The 14,400-nt window shown below is 38.8% G+C and overlaps 1 protein-coding gene across 9 annotated transcripts in view; it reads right to left on the bottom strand.

The window, feature by feature from the left end:
• CHD5 (chromodomain helicase DNA binding protein 5) overlaps positions 1–14,400 on the bottom strand; it is a 277,373-nt gene that overhangs the window by 190,512 nt on the left and 72,461 nt on the right. For all 9 annotated transcript variants that reach the window (XM_073656702.1, XM_073656704.1, XM_073656701.1 and 6 more), the window contains exons 3-4: positions 3,866–4,048; positions 2,494–2,612 (exon numbers count right to left, since the gene is read on the bottom strand). In XM_073656702.1, the coding sequence (XP_073512803.1) occupies positions 2,494–2,612; positions 3,866–4,048 (302 nt within the window). The remainder of the gene's footprint in view (positions 1–2,493; positions 2,613–3,865; positions 4,049–14,400) is intronic.

Here is a 14,400-nt window from a genome sequence, read left to right as displayed (position 1 = left end):
CGATGCTGCAAGCAGAGACAGCAGTACCTCTGCAGTATCGGAAGAGCGCAGGGACACTGAATCTGGGCAGATCCAGTCAGCTGTAAGAGCTACGCTCCTTACCCACCTACAAAGAATGGAGAGGTCTGTATTTTTTGTTGTAGGTACACTTGACCTGTTAGAGACAAAATCTAAAAAAAAATCCAGAAAATCACATTGTATGATTTTTAAATAATTCATTTTCATTTTATTGCATGAAATGAGTATTTGATCACCTACCAACCAGCAAGAATTCTGGCTCTAACAGACCTGTTAGTTTTTCTTTAGGAAGCCCTCCTCATCTGAACTCATTACCTGTATTAATTGCACCTGTTTGAACTTGTTACCTGTATAAAAGACACCTGTCCACACACTCAATCAATCACACTCCAATCTTTCCACCATGGCCAAGACCAAAGAGCTGTCTAAGGACACCAGGGACTAAATTGTAGACCTGCACATGGTTGGGATGGGCTACAAGACAGGCTCCATGTACGATCTTGCCTCGTGGTGTAAGGATGATTCTGAGAAAGGTCAGGAATAAGCCCAAAACTACACAGGAGGACCTGGTCAATGACCTGAAGAGAGCTAGGACCAAAGTCTCACACATTACCGTTAGTAACACACTACGCCGTCATGGATTAAAATCCTGCAGGGCACGCAAGTTCCGCCTGGTCACGCTAGCGCATGTCCAGACCCGTTTGAAGTTCGCCAATGACCATCTGGATGATCCAGAGGAGGCATGGGAGAAGGTCATGTGGTCGGATGAGACCAAAATAGAACTTTTTGGTATCAACTCCACTTGAAGAAGGATGAGTACAACAGCAAGAACACTGTCCCAACCGTGATGCATGGTGGCAGAAACATCATACTTTGAGGTTGCTTTTTGGGGGTGATTTTCGGCAAAGGGGACAGGACAGCTGCACCGTATTGAAGGGACGATGGATGGGGTCATATATCACAAGATTATGGCCAACAACCTCCTTCCCTCAGTAAGAGCATTGAAGATGTGTCGTCCCTGGGTCTTCCAGCATGACAATGACCCGAAACACACAGCCGGAGCAACTAAGGAGTGGCTCCGTAAGAAGTATTTCAAGGTCCTGGAGTGGCCTAGCCAATCTCCAGACCTGAACCCAATAGAAAATCTTTGGAGGGAGCTGAAACTCAATGCTGCCCAGCGACAGCCCCGAAACCTGAAAGATCTGGAGAAGATCTGTATGGAGGAGTGGGCCAAAATCCCTGTTGCAGTGTGTGCAAACCTGGTCAAGAACTACAGGAAACGTCTGACCTCTGTAATTGCAAACAAAGGTTTCTGGACCAAATATTAAGTTCTGTTTTTCTATTGTATCAAATACTTATTTCATGTAATAAACTGCAAATTAATTATGTAAAAATCATACAATCTGATTTTCTGGGTTTTATTTTTAGATTCTGTCTCTCACAGGTGAAGTGTACCTATGATAAAAATTACAGACCTCTCCGTTCTTTGTAGGTGGGCAAACTTGCAAAATCGGCAACGTATCAAATACTTATTTTCCCACTGTATATCATTCTTTTACAACAAAAAAATAATATCTCTGGCAAAATATGGGGACCTAAATGTATAATTTAATTTAAATCCCACATTGTAAGCAACTCCCCTATACCTGGGAACATCCATAAAACTGTCCAGCACCACCCATTTTAATAAAATTAGCATATACCACAACTTTTTTTTATAGAAAAAGGGGGGTTCTGGCAACAGGGTCTTCATTAAAAAACACTTTTCATTACAAAAATAAATTAAAAAGTCACAGTTCCAGTGTCGAAAAATGTCTATCAAACACGTTTCAGACATTGCCAGGGCTGTGGAGTCGGAGTCGTGTAGTCGGTGTCCATTTTGGTGGAGTCGGAATCGGAGTCGGTATAAAATGGACATACTCCAACTCCTAAAATATATAATAAATTGGATGCAGTAGTTCAGTGCAGTTTGTGGGGAATATTTTTTTTCATAAGAATTTGGGAAAGTTATGAAATGTCCTATAAATGTCTGTCCTATTCCTGATCTAAGGGTCTAGACTTTTAGCTGAGATGAATCTGTGCTACAGTAAATTTATCACTTAAACATGAGCCATGTATGAGGGAGTCGGAGTCGTGGAGTCAGAGTTGGAGTCATGGAAATTGAGGAGTCGTAGTTGGAGGTTTGGCTTACCGACTCCACAGCCCTGGTCATTGCAATGTATGTAATGACTAAGGACACCTGCCCGAAACGTGTTTGCTAGCCAATTTCCAGCTTTGACATTGCGCCTTTTTAATTTATTTTTGTAATAATAAAGAGTGTTTTTAATGAAGACCCTAATGGTGGAACCCCTTTTTTTTCTATTTGACCTGACTTTCTTGCGGCATGGGAAGTTCCTCTGCGTTGCCTCCTCATAATTGTGTGAGCTGATCTTTTTTATTTATCACCTTTTTATGGTTTGGGACTGTTGTAAATACCTGAGAAACTGACTGAAGGCCTTGTAATTAGTCAGGGTATGATAGTCTTCCTCAGAGAAGGTATACTCTACGTTGTCCAGTCCCCATTCCTCCATCAGCTGTGCCGAGGTCTTTGGCTCCTTTACAATAAAATGTAATACTCTTAGAAAGTAATATACAGTACCTACAAATCGTGGCAACTCGTGTTGCACTGCTGTGATTTAGGGGTGAGATATCACGCACTATAACATACTAAGTAAGTCTGGCTTCACATCTGTAGCTCATGCTTCGTTCTGGCCTCTGCATTAGTTTATAAGTTACGGTAGCCCTATGACACACACTGGGTCCTCAGTAACATTTTTTCTAAAATTTTTCCCTACAGCGATTTTAACAAGGAAGGAGAAGCTCACGGGAAAATTGCATATAAAAAAAATGATTGCTAAGATTGAAAAAAGACAGGTCCATCAAGTCTAACTCATAATCCACCAGTCTTGATCAAGAAGAAGGAAAAAATCCTTATGAGCCGGATGGCGATTGCCCTATATTAGGGGAACAAAGGGTCTTCTTGACTCCCACAAATTCAGACATATTGTAAAGACATATCAGAAGTTGTCTCCATTGGTGAAGGTTCCACCACCAAGATTGAGCCATAGTAAAAATTGGTTTCTTGTCCAACACTCACTGTTTTTTTCAGCTTTAAGTCTATGGTCTAACTTCAGCTGTCCTTAAGGAAGCCTGGCGCCATTGCCAAAAGTCCATCCATTTGAAGTAATACTTGAAGTGGCTGTTTCATGAAGACAACTCTTGTCCATACATCCTACTAGGACACATGGACATCAGTTCTTCTGTGTAAGGTATACAAGAGTAGTTCCCATTCTGGTAGACTTCATATCATAACACATTTATGACCATTTATATAATTGACCACCAGTAATATCACATTTGTCCTTCTTCTAAAGGAGAGATCTTTAGATTACCGTTGACTCTCTTAGCAAAATAACTTGTTTGCCAGGCGTGCCAAAACCTGATCAATCAGTCCTCTTCTGTTGGAGATATAGAGCACATCGCTATATATTTGCGGCTGTGGGACTAAACTATTGTGAGAAACTCCAAAAGCTAATAAGGGGCACTCACCACTGATGTAAAATCATACCACGCTTCCTCTAAGCTATCGGGAAACGTGGTTTCATGCGAAATGGCTGTTAGCCAATATGCCTTTTGTATCCCTCTTATAATATAATGCCAAACTGCAATTAAGGAAAGAGGCGCATAAACCAAAAAGGGATGTGACTCCAGGAGGAAAACGTTCTCCAGAAACCCTTCAATTTTATTTTTTTTTCTCGAGCGGGAAATTATTGAGTAAGTAGCTGGAGATGTCTCCAGAATACGTTACCTTTATACAGGTTTCTTCGTTGTCTTCGTCTTCTCCATCTTTCTTTTTCCGTTTGGATTTCTTTTCTTTCTTCTCCTTCATTTTTTTCTTCTTTTTCTTATTGGGAGCGTAGTCACTGCCGTCACTTTCTGACTTCTCCATCCCCATCTCCGCTTCGTTTTCTGACAGCTCCTCATCACTTCCCTGAAAGACAAATCATATTTAGTGTAGTCAACCAGAGGAGAGATGGCCGAGGATATAGTCAGCAATGACACTTCATTTCTGTGAAAATTACTATAGCGGCCAAAAGCCTCCACTGCAATAATAGCGGTAGTCACAATAATGGATCAATGGAGTTACAATCGCACCCGGGCCCTGGAGCCTAAGGGGCCCAAAAATTCCCTTTGGCCTATGTGAAAAGACTTTTTACTAGCAATGGGGCCCAGGACAGCCGTAATGTAGGGCCCATGTTGGCTAATTTTACAAGTACCAGAGGGGAATTTTTTTCTCATAATTTCAGCCTACATAACACCGCCATATAGTGTCGGAAATTTATGCTGCCATAACTAGCTTATACAATATCAATATATAGTGACAAACAATATTCAGTGTCCAAACACTATTCCTACTACTATACAGTTCCCACGTAATAAAACAATTTAAAGGGGTTTTCCACTTTCAGAAAAGATGGACCCCAAACGCTGTAAAAGACCTAAAATAAACACAGCAGATACTCACCCTCCCCAGGTCCAGTGCTGGCTACCCGCCACGGTTGGGTCTCAGTGATTTGGTTGCAGTGGTGACGTCATGTCGACAGCGCACTTCACTGTTGTAGCCAATCACTGAGATCTTCGGCTTGTGCCGTTTTCCTTGGCACTGTCAGGTCCTATTTAAGTGATTTCTTGATTGAGAACAGGTGTGGCAGTAATCAAAGATGTGATAAACCACAGAAAATTTATGTTTTACTCAATCCACAAGCGGAAACGCATGTGGAAACGCATGTGAATCCGCATGTATTCCGCAGGAAAAACGCATGCACAATCTGCATGCGTTTTTTCTGCCAGGGAGATTCAGAAATGATGCAGAAATTTTCTGCTTCATTTCTGCATCGTGTGCACATACCCTGAAGGGGGGAAAGGAATCACTTTTTCACACAGGGCCCTGAAGGTTTGGATTTCTTTTTCCCTTAATAATAAAGACCTTCATTTAAAAACTGCAATTGAAACATTTAAGTGTGACAAACATGCAAAAGAATAAGAAATCAGGAAGGGGGCAAACAATTCTTCACACCACTGTACATATATATATATATGTAAATATATATATATAAATATATATATATATACACACACATACTGTGGATGTGTACATACAACTATTTAGGAATGGTAACACTCAGTTGTCAATTTATTCATTAATTTCCAGGAGCAATAACAGAGGAACGGCACAACATACAGTTCTAGGAAAAGATGCCAGAGAATTGTTCTTTCCTGACTAAAGCATACATGAAAAAGAGGATCAACGCTCAGAATGCCGTGGCTTAAATCCCGCTGATTACTGAACTACTATGTTCAGGACCTAAAAAAGTCCACACAAGGTCAGCGATAGAAATGACAGACATTAAAGAAGTCATTTAATCCCAAGGACACTCTGTTCCGGTAAAATACATTCACTGAGCAAAGTCTACAATGAAAATGTCACACCGAGGAATATAGTCATTTCATTTTTATTTCAGGCACCACTATTTTAGCTGGAAATGCAGACTCTGCCCCCATAAATGTTTACAGCCCTTTTACTTGGAGATCACAAAGATTGGAAGTGTCCAAAAGGCCTCGCTGATTTTCACTTCTTATCGTTGTCCAAATAAGATTGATGTAATCATTGAGTCACAGGGAATGATGGGAGATTTCAGCTTTGCAGAATTATGAATACAGCTGTGTGAACATGTGAACATACCCTTAGGCAGTACTGGATTTGTCACACAACAGATCAACGGCACCCAATGGACCCCACTGACTTCCATCATGGTGTCCCTTGTTTTCATGGAGCTTTAAAACGCAGGTGTGAGCAGTCAAATGATTCCAACCGTATCGATCTTTAGCTTGTTTGGTTATTAATTCATTAAAAGGAACTTCTTAATAAGGGCCAAAAATATCTTTATTTATAAATTATAAAAATTATTCAATCAGTATAACAAAGAATATCACAAGATATTCCCTGACAATTATTTCCTTGCGAAACGCACGTTGGGTGTGGTGGATCGCAGGTGTGGTGCACTACAGGTAACGTTACCTCGATACCCCTTATCATTTTATGGTTTGGGATCTTATATGCAGGTCTGGTGTCACTTTTTATTATATAAGTGGCTATTATCTATTTTATGTGATCTGTATGTTCTAAATTATGATATATTGACACTATGTCCATATTTTGAATATAGGGGTATTCTCTTTGTAGTATTTACAGTGTGCCAAATATTTATTTTACCAGGTGTACCCACCTTTTCTTCATCTGTACCCCCATCTTGTGATATTATTATTATTATTATTTTATTATTACAGCGCCATTTATTCCATGGTACTTTACATGTGAAAAAGGGGTATACATACAAGAACAATTACAACAATCTTGAACACAATGTGACAGCGACTGGTACATGAGGAGTGAGGACCCTGCCCGCGAGGGCTCACAATCTACAATATCACAATCTGATAATCTTTGTTATACTGATTGAATAATTTTTATAACTTATAAATAAATATATTTTTAGCCCTTATTAAGAAGTTCCTTTTTTTAGTGTTGTTGTATATTTGTGCTTCTTTTCTGGTTATTTTGATTATAGATTGAGAATTTTTTTGGTGTTATTAATCCATTAATAAAAAGATCACATGTGTCATATTTTTCAGGCCAATTTTTGTGGGCCGGCTGTATTATCCATCTAAAAAAATCCAACATTGCCCGATGTAGTCTGTAATGTGTTCGAGGCCATCGCCAAACGAACGATCATTTGATCGCTGAATCACCAATTGTCAGACAATTTTTATCTAATGTGTATGGGGCCATCAGGCAGTTGTGAACACTAACAATCTGAAATCCACTTCCTTTCTCATTAGACTCCATGCACCCCCCTACTTTACAGTGCACTTCAACCTGTTCAGATACTCAAGTGCAAGCACAGCAGGAAAAACGATAAGAGCCGATAAAAAGCTAAAACTTCAGTGTGAAAAAAAAGCGAGTAGTAACAACACTTTGCTACCATAAAAAGTTAAAGACTTATATATAAAGATCACACCCATATATACTTTAAGATAAGTCACTATCTTAGAGTAAGGCCTCATTCACCCATGTTTTTCTCATACAAGTGCTATCCGTGTTATTCATGGACAGCATTCATGTCTATAATAGTGAATGGGGCAGTTCACATGTCTGTGAACACGATCAAGAAGACGTGTCCGATATTGATGGGAATGTCGGATAAAAATCGGCAAAGTCTATGGGTCTGTCAAAAAAATCGACAGCACTCGGATGTCTGGTTTCTTAAGCAATGACTCTACCTTAACTGAATTGCATATTGGTAGTCTACAGTCTACTTCGTATCTCCAAATATGATTCATACTGCCTTAAAGGGTTGTTCTCAAGTTGTCTCTTGAGCAGCTCAGAGCAGTCCAGTCTCTTTACTTCCTGGTCTCCAGCAGGGCGGGCTCTCCTCCCTGAGTGACAGCTCTGGCAAACAGCAGCACTGTAGTATTAGACGGCTGTATAAATCGGACGGAGATCGGAACGCAGTGCATGGACTGGTCGGCGGCTCTCCCGACCCAAGCGTTACAGCTGCATAGAAATATGAAGCGGTCACACTCAGGTTGGGAGAGTCGCCAGTCAGCCCATGCACTGCTTTCCGATCTCAGTCCGATTTATACGGCCATCTGACTGCAGCCTTAGTAGAGCTATAAAGCTAAGCTCAAGATCTACTGTAACACATTCAGCTACCAGTGGTTTGCTCTGGAGCCTACACTGCTATCACTTTAATTGCATATAGAGATAACACAGCATTTGAACAAGCAGACAGCTCTGGACAGAGAGAGCAGAGAGCGACCTGCTGTGAAAGCGAGATTTATAACAGTACCTCTACTGAAAAGTAACTACTGCGCACTCTCGGCCAGGGTCTGGAAGCTGAGCTCCACGGAAACAAGCTGTACACTATGAAAGATAAAAGCTATAATTGCAGGAGAACAAAAGCAGATAGAAAGAGCAAGTCAATTGCAAACTTGCTTATTTTCATTAACTAATTAGACAGCTCTTTACTAATTTTATACCCCTTTAAATCTGACATGGACAATTAGAGGTCATGCAAACAGCATAGCACAGAGTGAGGAGGCTAAATGGCTCCTTAGTACAGAGCTGCAGAGCCTCCGTGTGGTGCCATGAATGTTCCATCAGGCGCTGTATTAACAGATATATCCAGCTTGAAGCAAAGTTTCTAGAGAAAAGTAATTCAGATGAAACATGTTACAATTTTTTTTTCTTCTGTTGGAATTGGGTGCAACTGAAATAGCTGTTACTGAGCTTCCCTACAGTTATTTGGGAATGCTGCTTAAAGTGTTATTCCCAAAATCATAATGCGGACTTAGTTTTCTGCACAAACAGAATTATTCAAGCTATTTTTTAAAATCTGCACTGAACTGCAGCTATCACCCCCTCACCGCCCAATGATGACTCCCTATGACTCTCTTTTCCCTCTGTTTCCACTGGATCTCTGCTCAGATGAACCTAATGACCCTGTCTAATAAAACATCTGACATCCGGGTTGCACTGCTCAGCTATGCTTGACTCTGAAGATCCCACTAATACCAGCTGCAATTGCACCTAACGACCCCATCTAATTCATGAAAAACAGATGCACCTATGACCCCGAATAATAAAACAGACATATTCTCACGACTTCCTCATTGCCCGGAGAGCCGTGTTGTAGCACAGCTCAGCTATGCTATGTTCAACTCATGCTCTGAAGATCCCCATGACCCTCTACATACAAAACTGTCATTGGCCCCCTCATCCATACAAATACAAAGTGAAATCCATCTATTTCTATCAGGAGGAACACAAGAGAGGGGGCGTCTGCAGCACTGAGAAGAAGCTGGGAGATGTAGGTATAACAGATAAGAATAGGACCACACATTCCACTATGTGAAGATGGATGCACAAAGGGGCGGAAGATTAAAAAAAAAAAAGCACAAAGGTACATTAAAGAAACTTTATACTGGGCTTGTAATGTATATTGATATACGTCTTATAGATACTGTGCTATGTAAAAAATATTGGCATTGTGGGAAACACCCTTAAAGAGGTATTTGAAAATTTGGATCCCCAATAATCCAGAGAACTGGGGCTGAAAAGAGCCCCTTATGAATGGGGTCAGTGATGAATCATGAGCGCTGCCGCTTCATTCATTCTTAATGGGAGTTCCAGAGATGGCTGAACGCTGTACTCGACTGGTCTTCAGCACTCCCATAAAAATGAATGGAGTGGCAATGCGCATGATCAACCTCTGCTCCATTCACACGGGTATCTACAGATCCCCGATTATCAAAATCGGTGGGGGTCCCAGCAGTCGGACACCCAGTGATCATTAAGTTATCCCCTACCCCAATGACTGTGGCTAACTTCCAAACTTGAGAATACCCCTTTAAATACATACAAATATATAGTGGCATACGTCCATCATTGTCTTACTATATAGTTATATTGTATTAAGAAATATATCTGTACAGAAATAATATTGCCCTCCTCTATTAAACCCATGTGACATTATAAAAAAAAAAAGGCCCGCCACTGGGTGCAGTTGTTAAATTTTCATAGGTGTGGCGTGACTTGAAGTTTATGGGCCCAAATGCAAAATTTCTAACAGGGCGTCCTACTATCAGGGGTCTTTAAACTTAATCCATCAGCAGGTCTTTGCTATGTAATCCTAGAGCAGCATGATGCAGGGTCTGAGAGCCAGATTCCAGCGATGTGTTACTTACTGGGCTGTGTGTTGTTGTGTTAATAAAATCAGTGTTTAATCAGCAGGAGATGATCACTACAGGACTAGGTGTCTCATGCCTCCTACTCCTCCTGCTCTGTGTAACCCCACCCCCAGCACTGATTGGCAGCTTATGCACAGTGTATACAGAAAGCTGCCAATCAGTGGTGAGGGTGGGGTTATAAAGGGCTCAGTATTCTGAGGTCTGCTAGATCTACAGCAGAGAAAACAGTGATTGTATCAAAATGACAGCAAGCAGCCCAGTAAGTGACACATCAATGGAATCAGGGTCCCTGTCCCTACATCATGCTACTATCAGATTACATAGCAAAAACCTGGTGATAGATTACACTTAATCTCATTCTGATGTGGGCTAAATGGACAGTTTCGGCACTCCTAAGTGCAACCCCTACACTCACTATAGATCTATCCCTGCCTCCTGGCTTCTAATAATGAGTTGTCCATTTTGCCTATTCGACCTGGAATTTGAAGGGTCCCAAAGGCTTCTCTGCAAGTAATGCATCTATGATAGGTTTCTGGAGGGGGGCTCTGTTCCAAATTTTGCATTTCAAAAATGCACTTCAGCCCTTGTTAAAAGCACGAAAAACATCCTGCTCCTATGAATGAAGATTTAATTCTACCAAAATGACGATAATATTCCATACATTACACCGATATGATCCCATTCTTCCAATATTTCCCACTTTTCATCAACATTTTACACAGTGACAATGAAAATATGAAGCGCAATCTGATGTTCCAGTAAGTCCATGCACTTCTCTCAGTGTAAATATTCAGAATATTTTTTTTTATTCTTTTTTAGTTTTATTCCTGTTTTTTTTTTTTTCTACAGAATTTCTCCATTATTAATATTTAAATATCACCAAGAAAAAAAAAATTATTCATCTCCGGACGTCCTTGTGATGCAAACAGCGAGCTTTCCCCTTCCCAGAGAAGATTGTAATAAACAGTAATAATTTAGCCATTGAATAATTGGTTTCCATGGTAACAGACTCTGCACAGGTTGAAATGATTTCACTCCGATTACCCTCCCCCCCTCCCGTTTCCATTATCCCGCTGCATAACGAGGGCTTTCAGTTGCAAGAATCTAATATTAAAATGAAAGGAGGAAGGAAAATGGAATAGGAGGAGATTCTGGACAAAGCACTAATGCCATATTGCTCAGCGGCCAGACACTAGAATTTTTATTTTTTTTTATCACTATTTTTTTTTCGAATTTGTTATTTAGATTTTATTTCTAGATGTAACACTAACATTAATAAAATAATAATTAATATTATTTTTTTTTATTAATTTTAATTTCACATGTCACAGTCCATGGTCATTTTATTTATAATTCCTATTATATTTATTAGTATTTTTTTAAATACAATAATTATTACTATGCATAGAAATATTTCTGTTGCAATTTTTTGTATTCAATGTATTTACTTATTTATTTTTTAGTAGTATTTTAAATTTGTGCCATTATTATTATGAAACCAAATAAATAATGGTGTTGTAATATAGGGTGAATTTTTTATTTTTTTTTTTTTTTTTTTTTTTTTTTAATATATTTTTTTCAACCGGAAAAAAAATGTACAGATACTAAAAAAAAAAAAAAAATTAGTTATTATTAGTATTATTAGTTATTATTATTTAGTAGTATAGTATTAGTAATTTTTAGTATTGACATTGTTATGTAAAAAAAATATTGATGTTACAATCCATAGTATTTTTCTACACAATTTTTTGTATTATTTCTTTAATAGCATTTGTGGACATTTTTTTTATATTATAATTTAAAAAATTCTGATAAAAAAAATCTGATCTTCTTTATTAATAATAATATTTTTTTTAATATTGTGCAATATTTTTAGATTTCTTTACTAGCATTTGTAGACTTTTTTAGGTTATAATTTAAAAATCAGATTTATTTTATTAATAATATTTTTTTTAGTATTGTGCAATTTTAGAATTCTTTACTAGCATTTGTAGACTTTTTGTAGGTTATCATTTGAAAAACTGATAAAAAAAATCAGATTTTTTTTATTAATAATAATATTTTTTTTAGTATTGTGCCATTTTTTTATTTTAGATTTCTTTACTAGCATTTGTAGATATTTTTTTTCTTTTTAGATTATAATTTAAATAATACTAATAAAAAAATCAGATTTTTTTTAAACTAATAATAATAATAATTTTTTTTTGTATTGTGCAGGTAAAATATAGATGTTGCAATCCGTGCTAAATTTCCCAAATGAAATTTTTCAAAAGAATTTTTGTTCATATTTTTTTAATTGAATATATCTCCTGGCAGACGACTGAATAATGCAAAGTTAAATTAGAATATTACGCTGCTAGACGACTGGACACAGCGAGCAGCGGCACAGCGGGAAAACTGCTAATGAATCTTTAATATTTATTGCTGTACTTTTATACAAAATAGTCACTGGACTCTTTTCCTTATTTTTTTACGCAAAAAAAAAAACACTTAGGGGGCTGATACATCAAGCATTGTACGCCAGAAAATGGGATTAAAAAGTCAAAGATTTTGCTGGTTTTATGCCAGCCTCAACAACGTTTTGGAGAGTGGGCAGAGATTAATGCAAGGGTGTGGCCCAGTGCGGCCCGAGAGAGTAGCCGTCGTTTTAAACTTTTTTTTTCCCATAAATCAATAGTACATATGAAAATAAGAAACTTTGTAATATATGTTATCAGGGAAATCTGATTCTTTCTCCTCCAAGACTGATCATTAATAGTCAAAATTCTCAATTCTCGGGTAAAATCTGTCTTCAGTGAATACAGATTTTTCCAATAACTGAGATAGGAGATGACAGTTGTTGCTCATAAATTTCTATGGAAAGTGCAGCAGAATGACAGTGTCTGACTACAGCTCCTACCCCTTAACCTCCCCATAGAATTTTAAAAGCCCCAACTGTCATCTTCTATTTCAGTAATGAGAAAATCTGTCTTCAATGAAGACAGATTTTACCTGAGAATTGAGAATTTTGAGAATAAATGATCAATCCAGGAGGAGAAAGGAGTGGATTTCTCTGATAAGATCCGTGTTTTATGTGTACTATTGATTTATGAAAAAAAAAAAAAAATGATGGCTACTCTTTAATTATCATTTAGGTTGCATAAATTCTAGCAGAAATGTACTCCCTGAGCAGAGTATATTTCAGACGATGGCGCACGGGCAGTAGAGAAATGCGCCAAATCTATTAACGGACACATGCGTCTTAATGAATTTGGCGCTTCCTACTCCAGTGGACTCTGAAACCAGATTGTCGTGAAAAACGCAAAGCTTGATGAATCTACCCGCCTTTTTTTTTTTTTTTTTCACATTATATCTGTGAGAATTCTCAATTACCGGGCATGTGACCGCAAGTATGTGATTTACATATATGCAGTCATGTGCCGACTAGACATGCGACTAGAACTGTATTGAGCTAGGCCGGACATGTCTAGTCGGAATGTGTCGCCGTAAGTCTACAAATCACACACTTGAGGTCACATGACAGTCCCCGCTCCCGGCACTGGCACACCTTAAAGGAGATATCCTGTTTTTAAAAAAGTCGTTATTATACAATAGTATTAATGTAGATTAACAAAATCAGACAAAAGTCACCATCTCTCCAAAGCTGCTTCTGTCTCTGTGTTTTGGCTGCACAGTGGTGCCGTCATGTCAACAGCGCACATCACCACTGCAGCCAATGACGCAGCTCCACATTGGTAGGTCCACTGAGCTCAGTGATTGGCTGCAGCGGTGATACAAGCTTTTAACATGACAGTACTGCTGCAACCAAAACACACAGACAGGAGCAGCAGAGAGTGGATGCTGGACCCGGGGAAGTAAGTATTAGCTGATTTTGTTATTTTACACGAGTACCATTCTTCGGGGACCACTTTTTTAAAGTATAAAACCTCTTTAAGGCGCTCATTCAGCCAACTAGTAAACTGATGAGAGATGAAAACCCTAGAAACCCCTGTCCGAAGCCCCTTTTTAAAGATGGAATGTTTTGGCTACTGTGGATTTTAGCCCACTCTTGTCAATTATGTCTCTAAACCTTATTGGTATTTTTCCTTTCTTTTCTGGTCGCATCACAGTAAAAGATAATGCCTTATCAACACCAGGTCAGATTACCAATGCACTGCAGGATGCAGCAAGCCTCCATGTTAAAGGTTGGGTGCAGCACAGGTGCAAAATACTGATGCAGTCAGTATTTTGCACATGTGCTGCCCCCGTCTTTATCATGGAGGCTTGCTGCATCCTGGAGTGCATTGGTAATCTGACCTGGTGTTGATAAGGCATTATCTTTTACTGTGATGTTTTTTGAAATTATGTCCAATGTCCACCATTTTCTGGTCGCATCCCTGGACTGATGAGTGGGGGACAAGGGATGTACTGGCTCTGTATTGGTGCATTTGTTATGTCTTACATCCTGCCAGAGCTACACCGAATGGTTTAGAGCAAAGCATATTCATGTGTGCGAATGACCCAGTCACATTCCAGACCTGAATCCCATTTAGA

Source organism: Phyllobates terribilis, unplaced genomic scaffold, assembly GCF_046119375.1.
Source record: "Phyllobates terribilis strain yellow unplaced genomic scaffold, ASM4611937v1 Scaffold_12__6_contigs__length_324123572, whole genome shotgun sequence".
In the NCBI taxonomy this organism is placed as follows: Eukaryota; Metazoa; Chordata; class Amphibia; order Anura; family Dendrobatidae; genus Phyllobates; species Phyllobates terribilis.
Note: the sequence above shows the minus strand (reverse complement) of the source record. Positions and strands in the feature narration are given on the sequence as shown.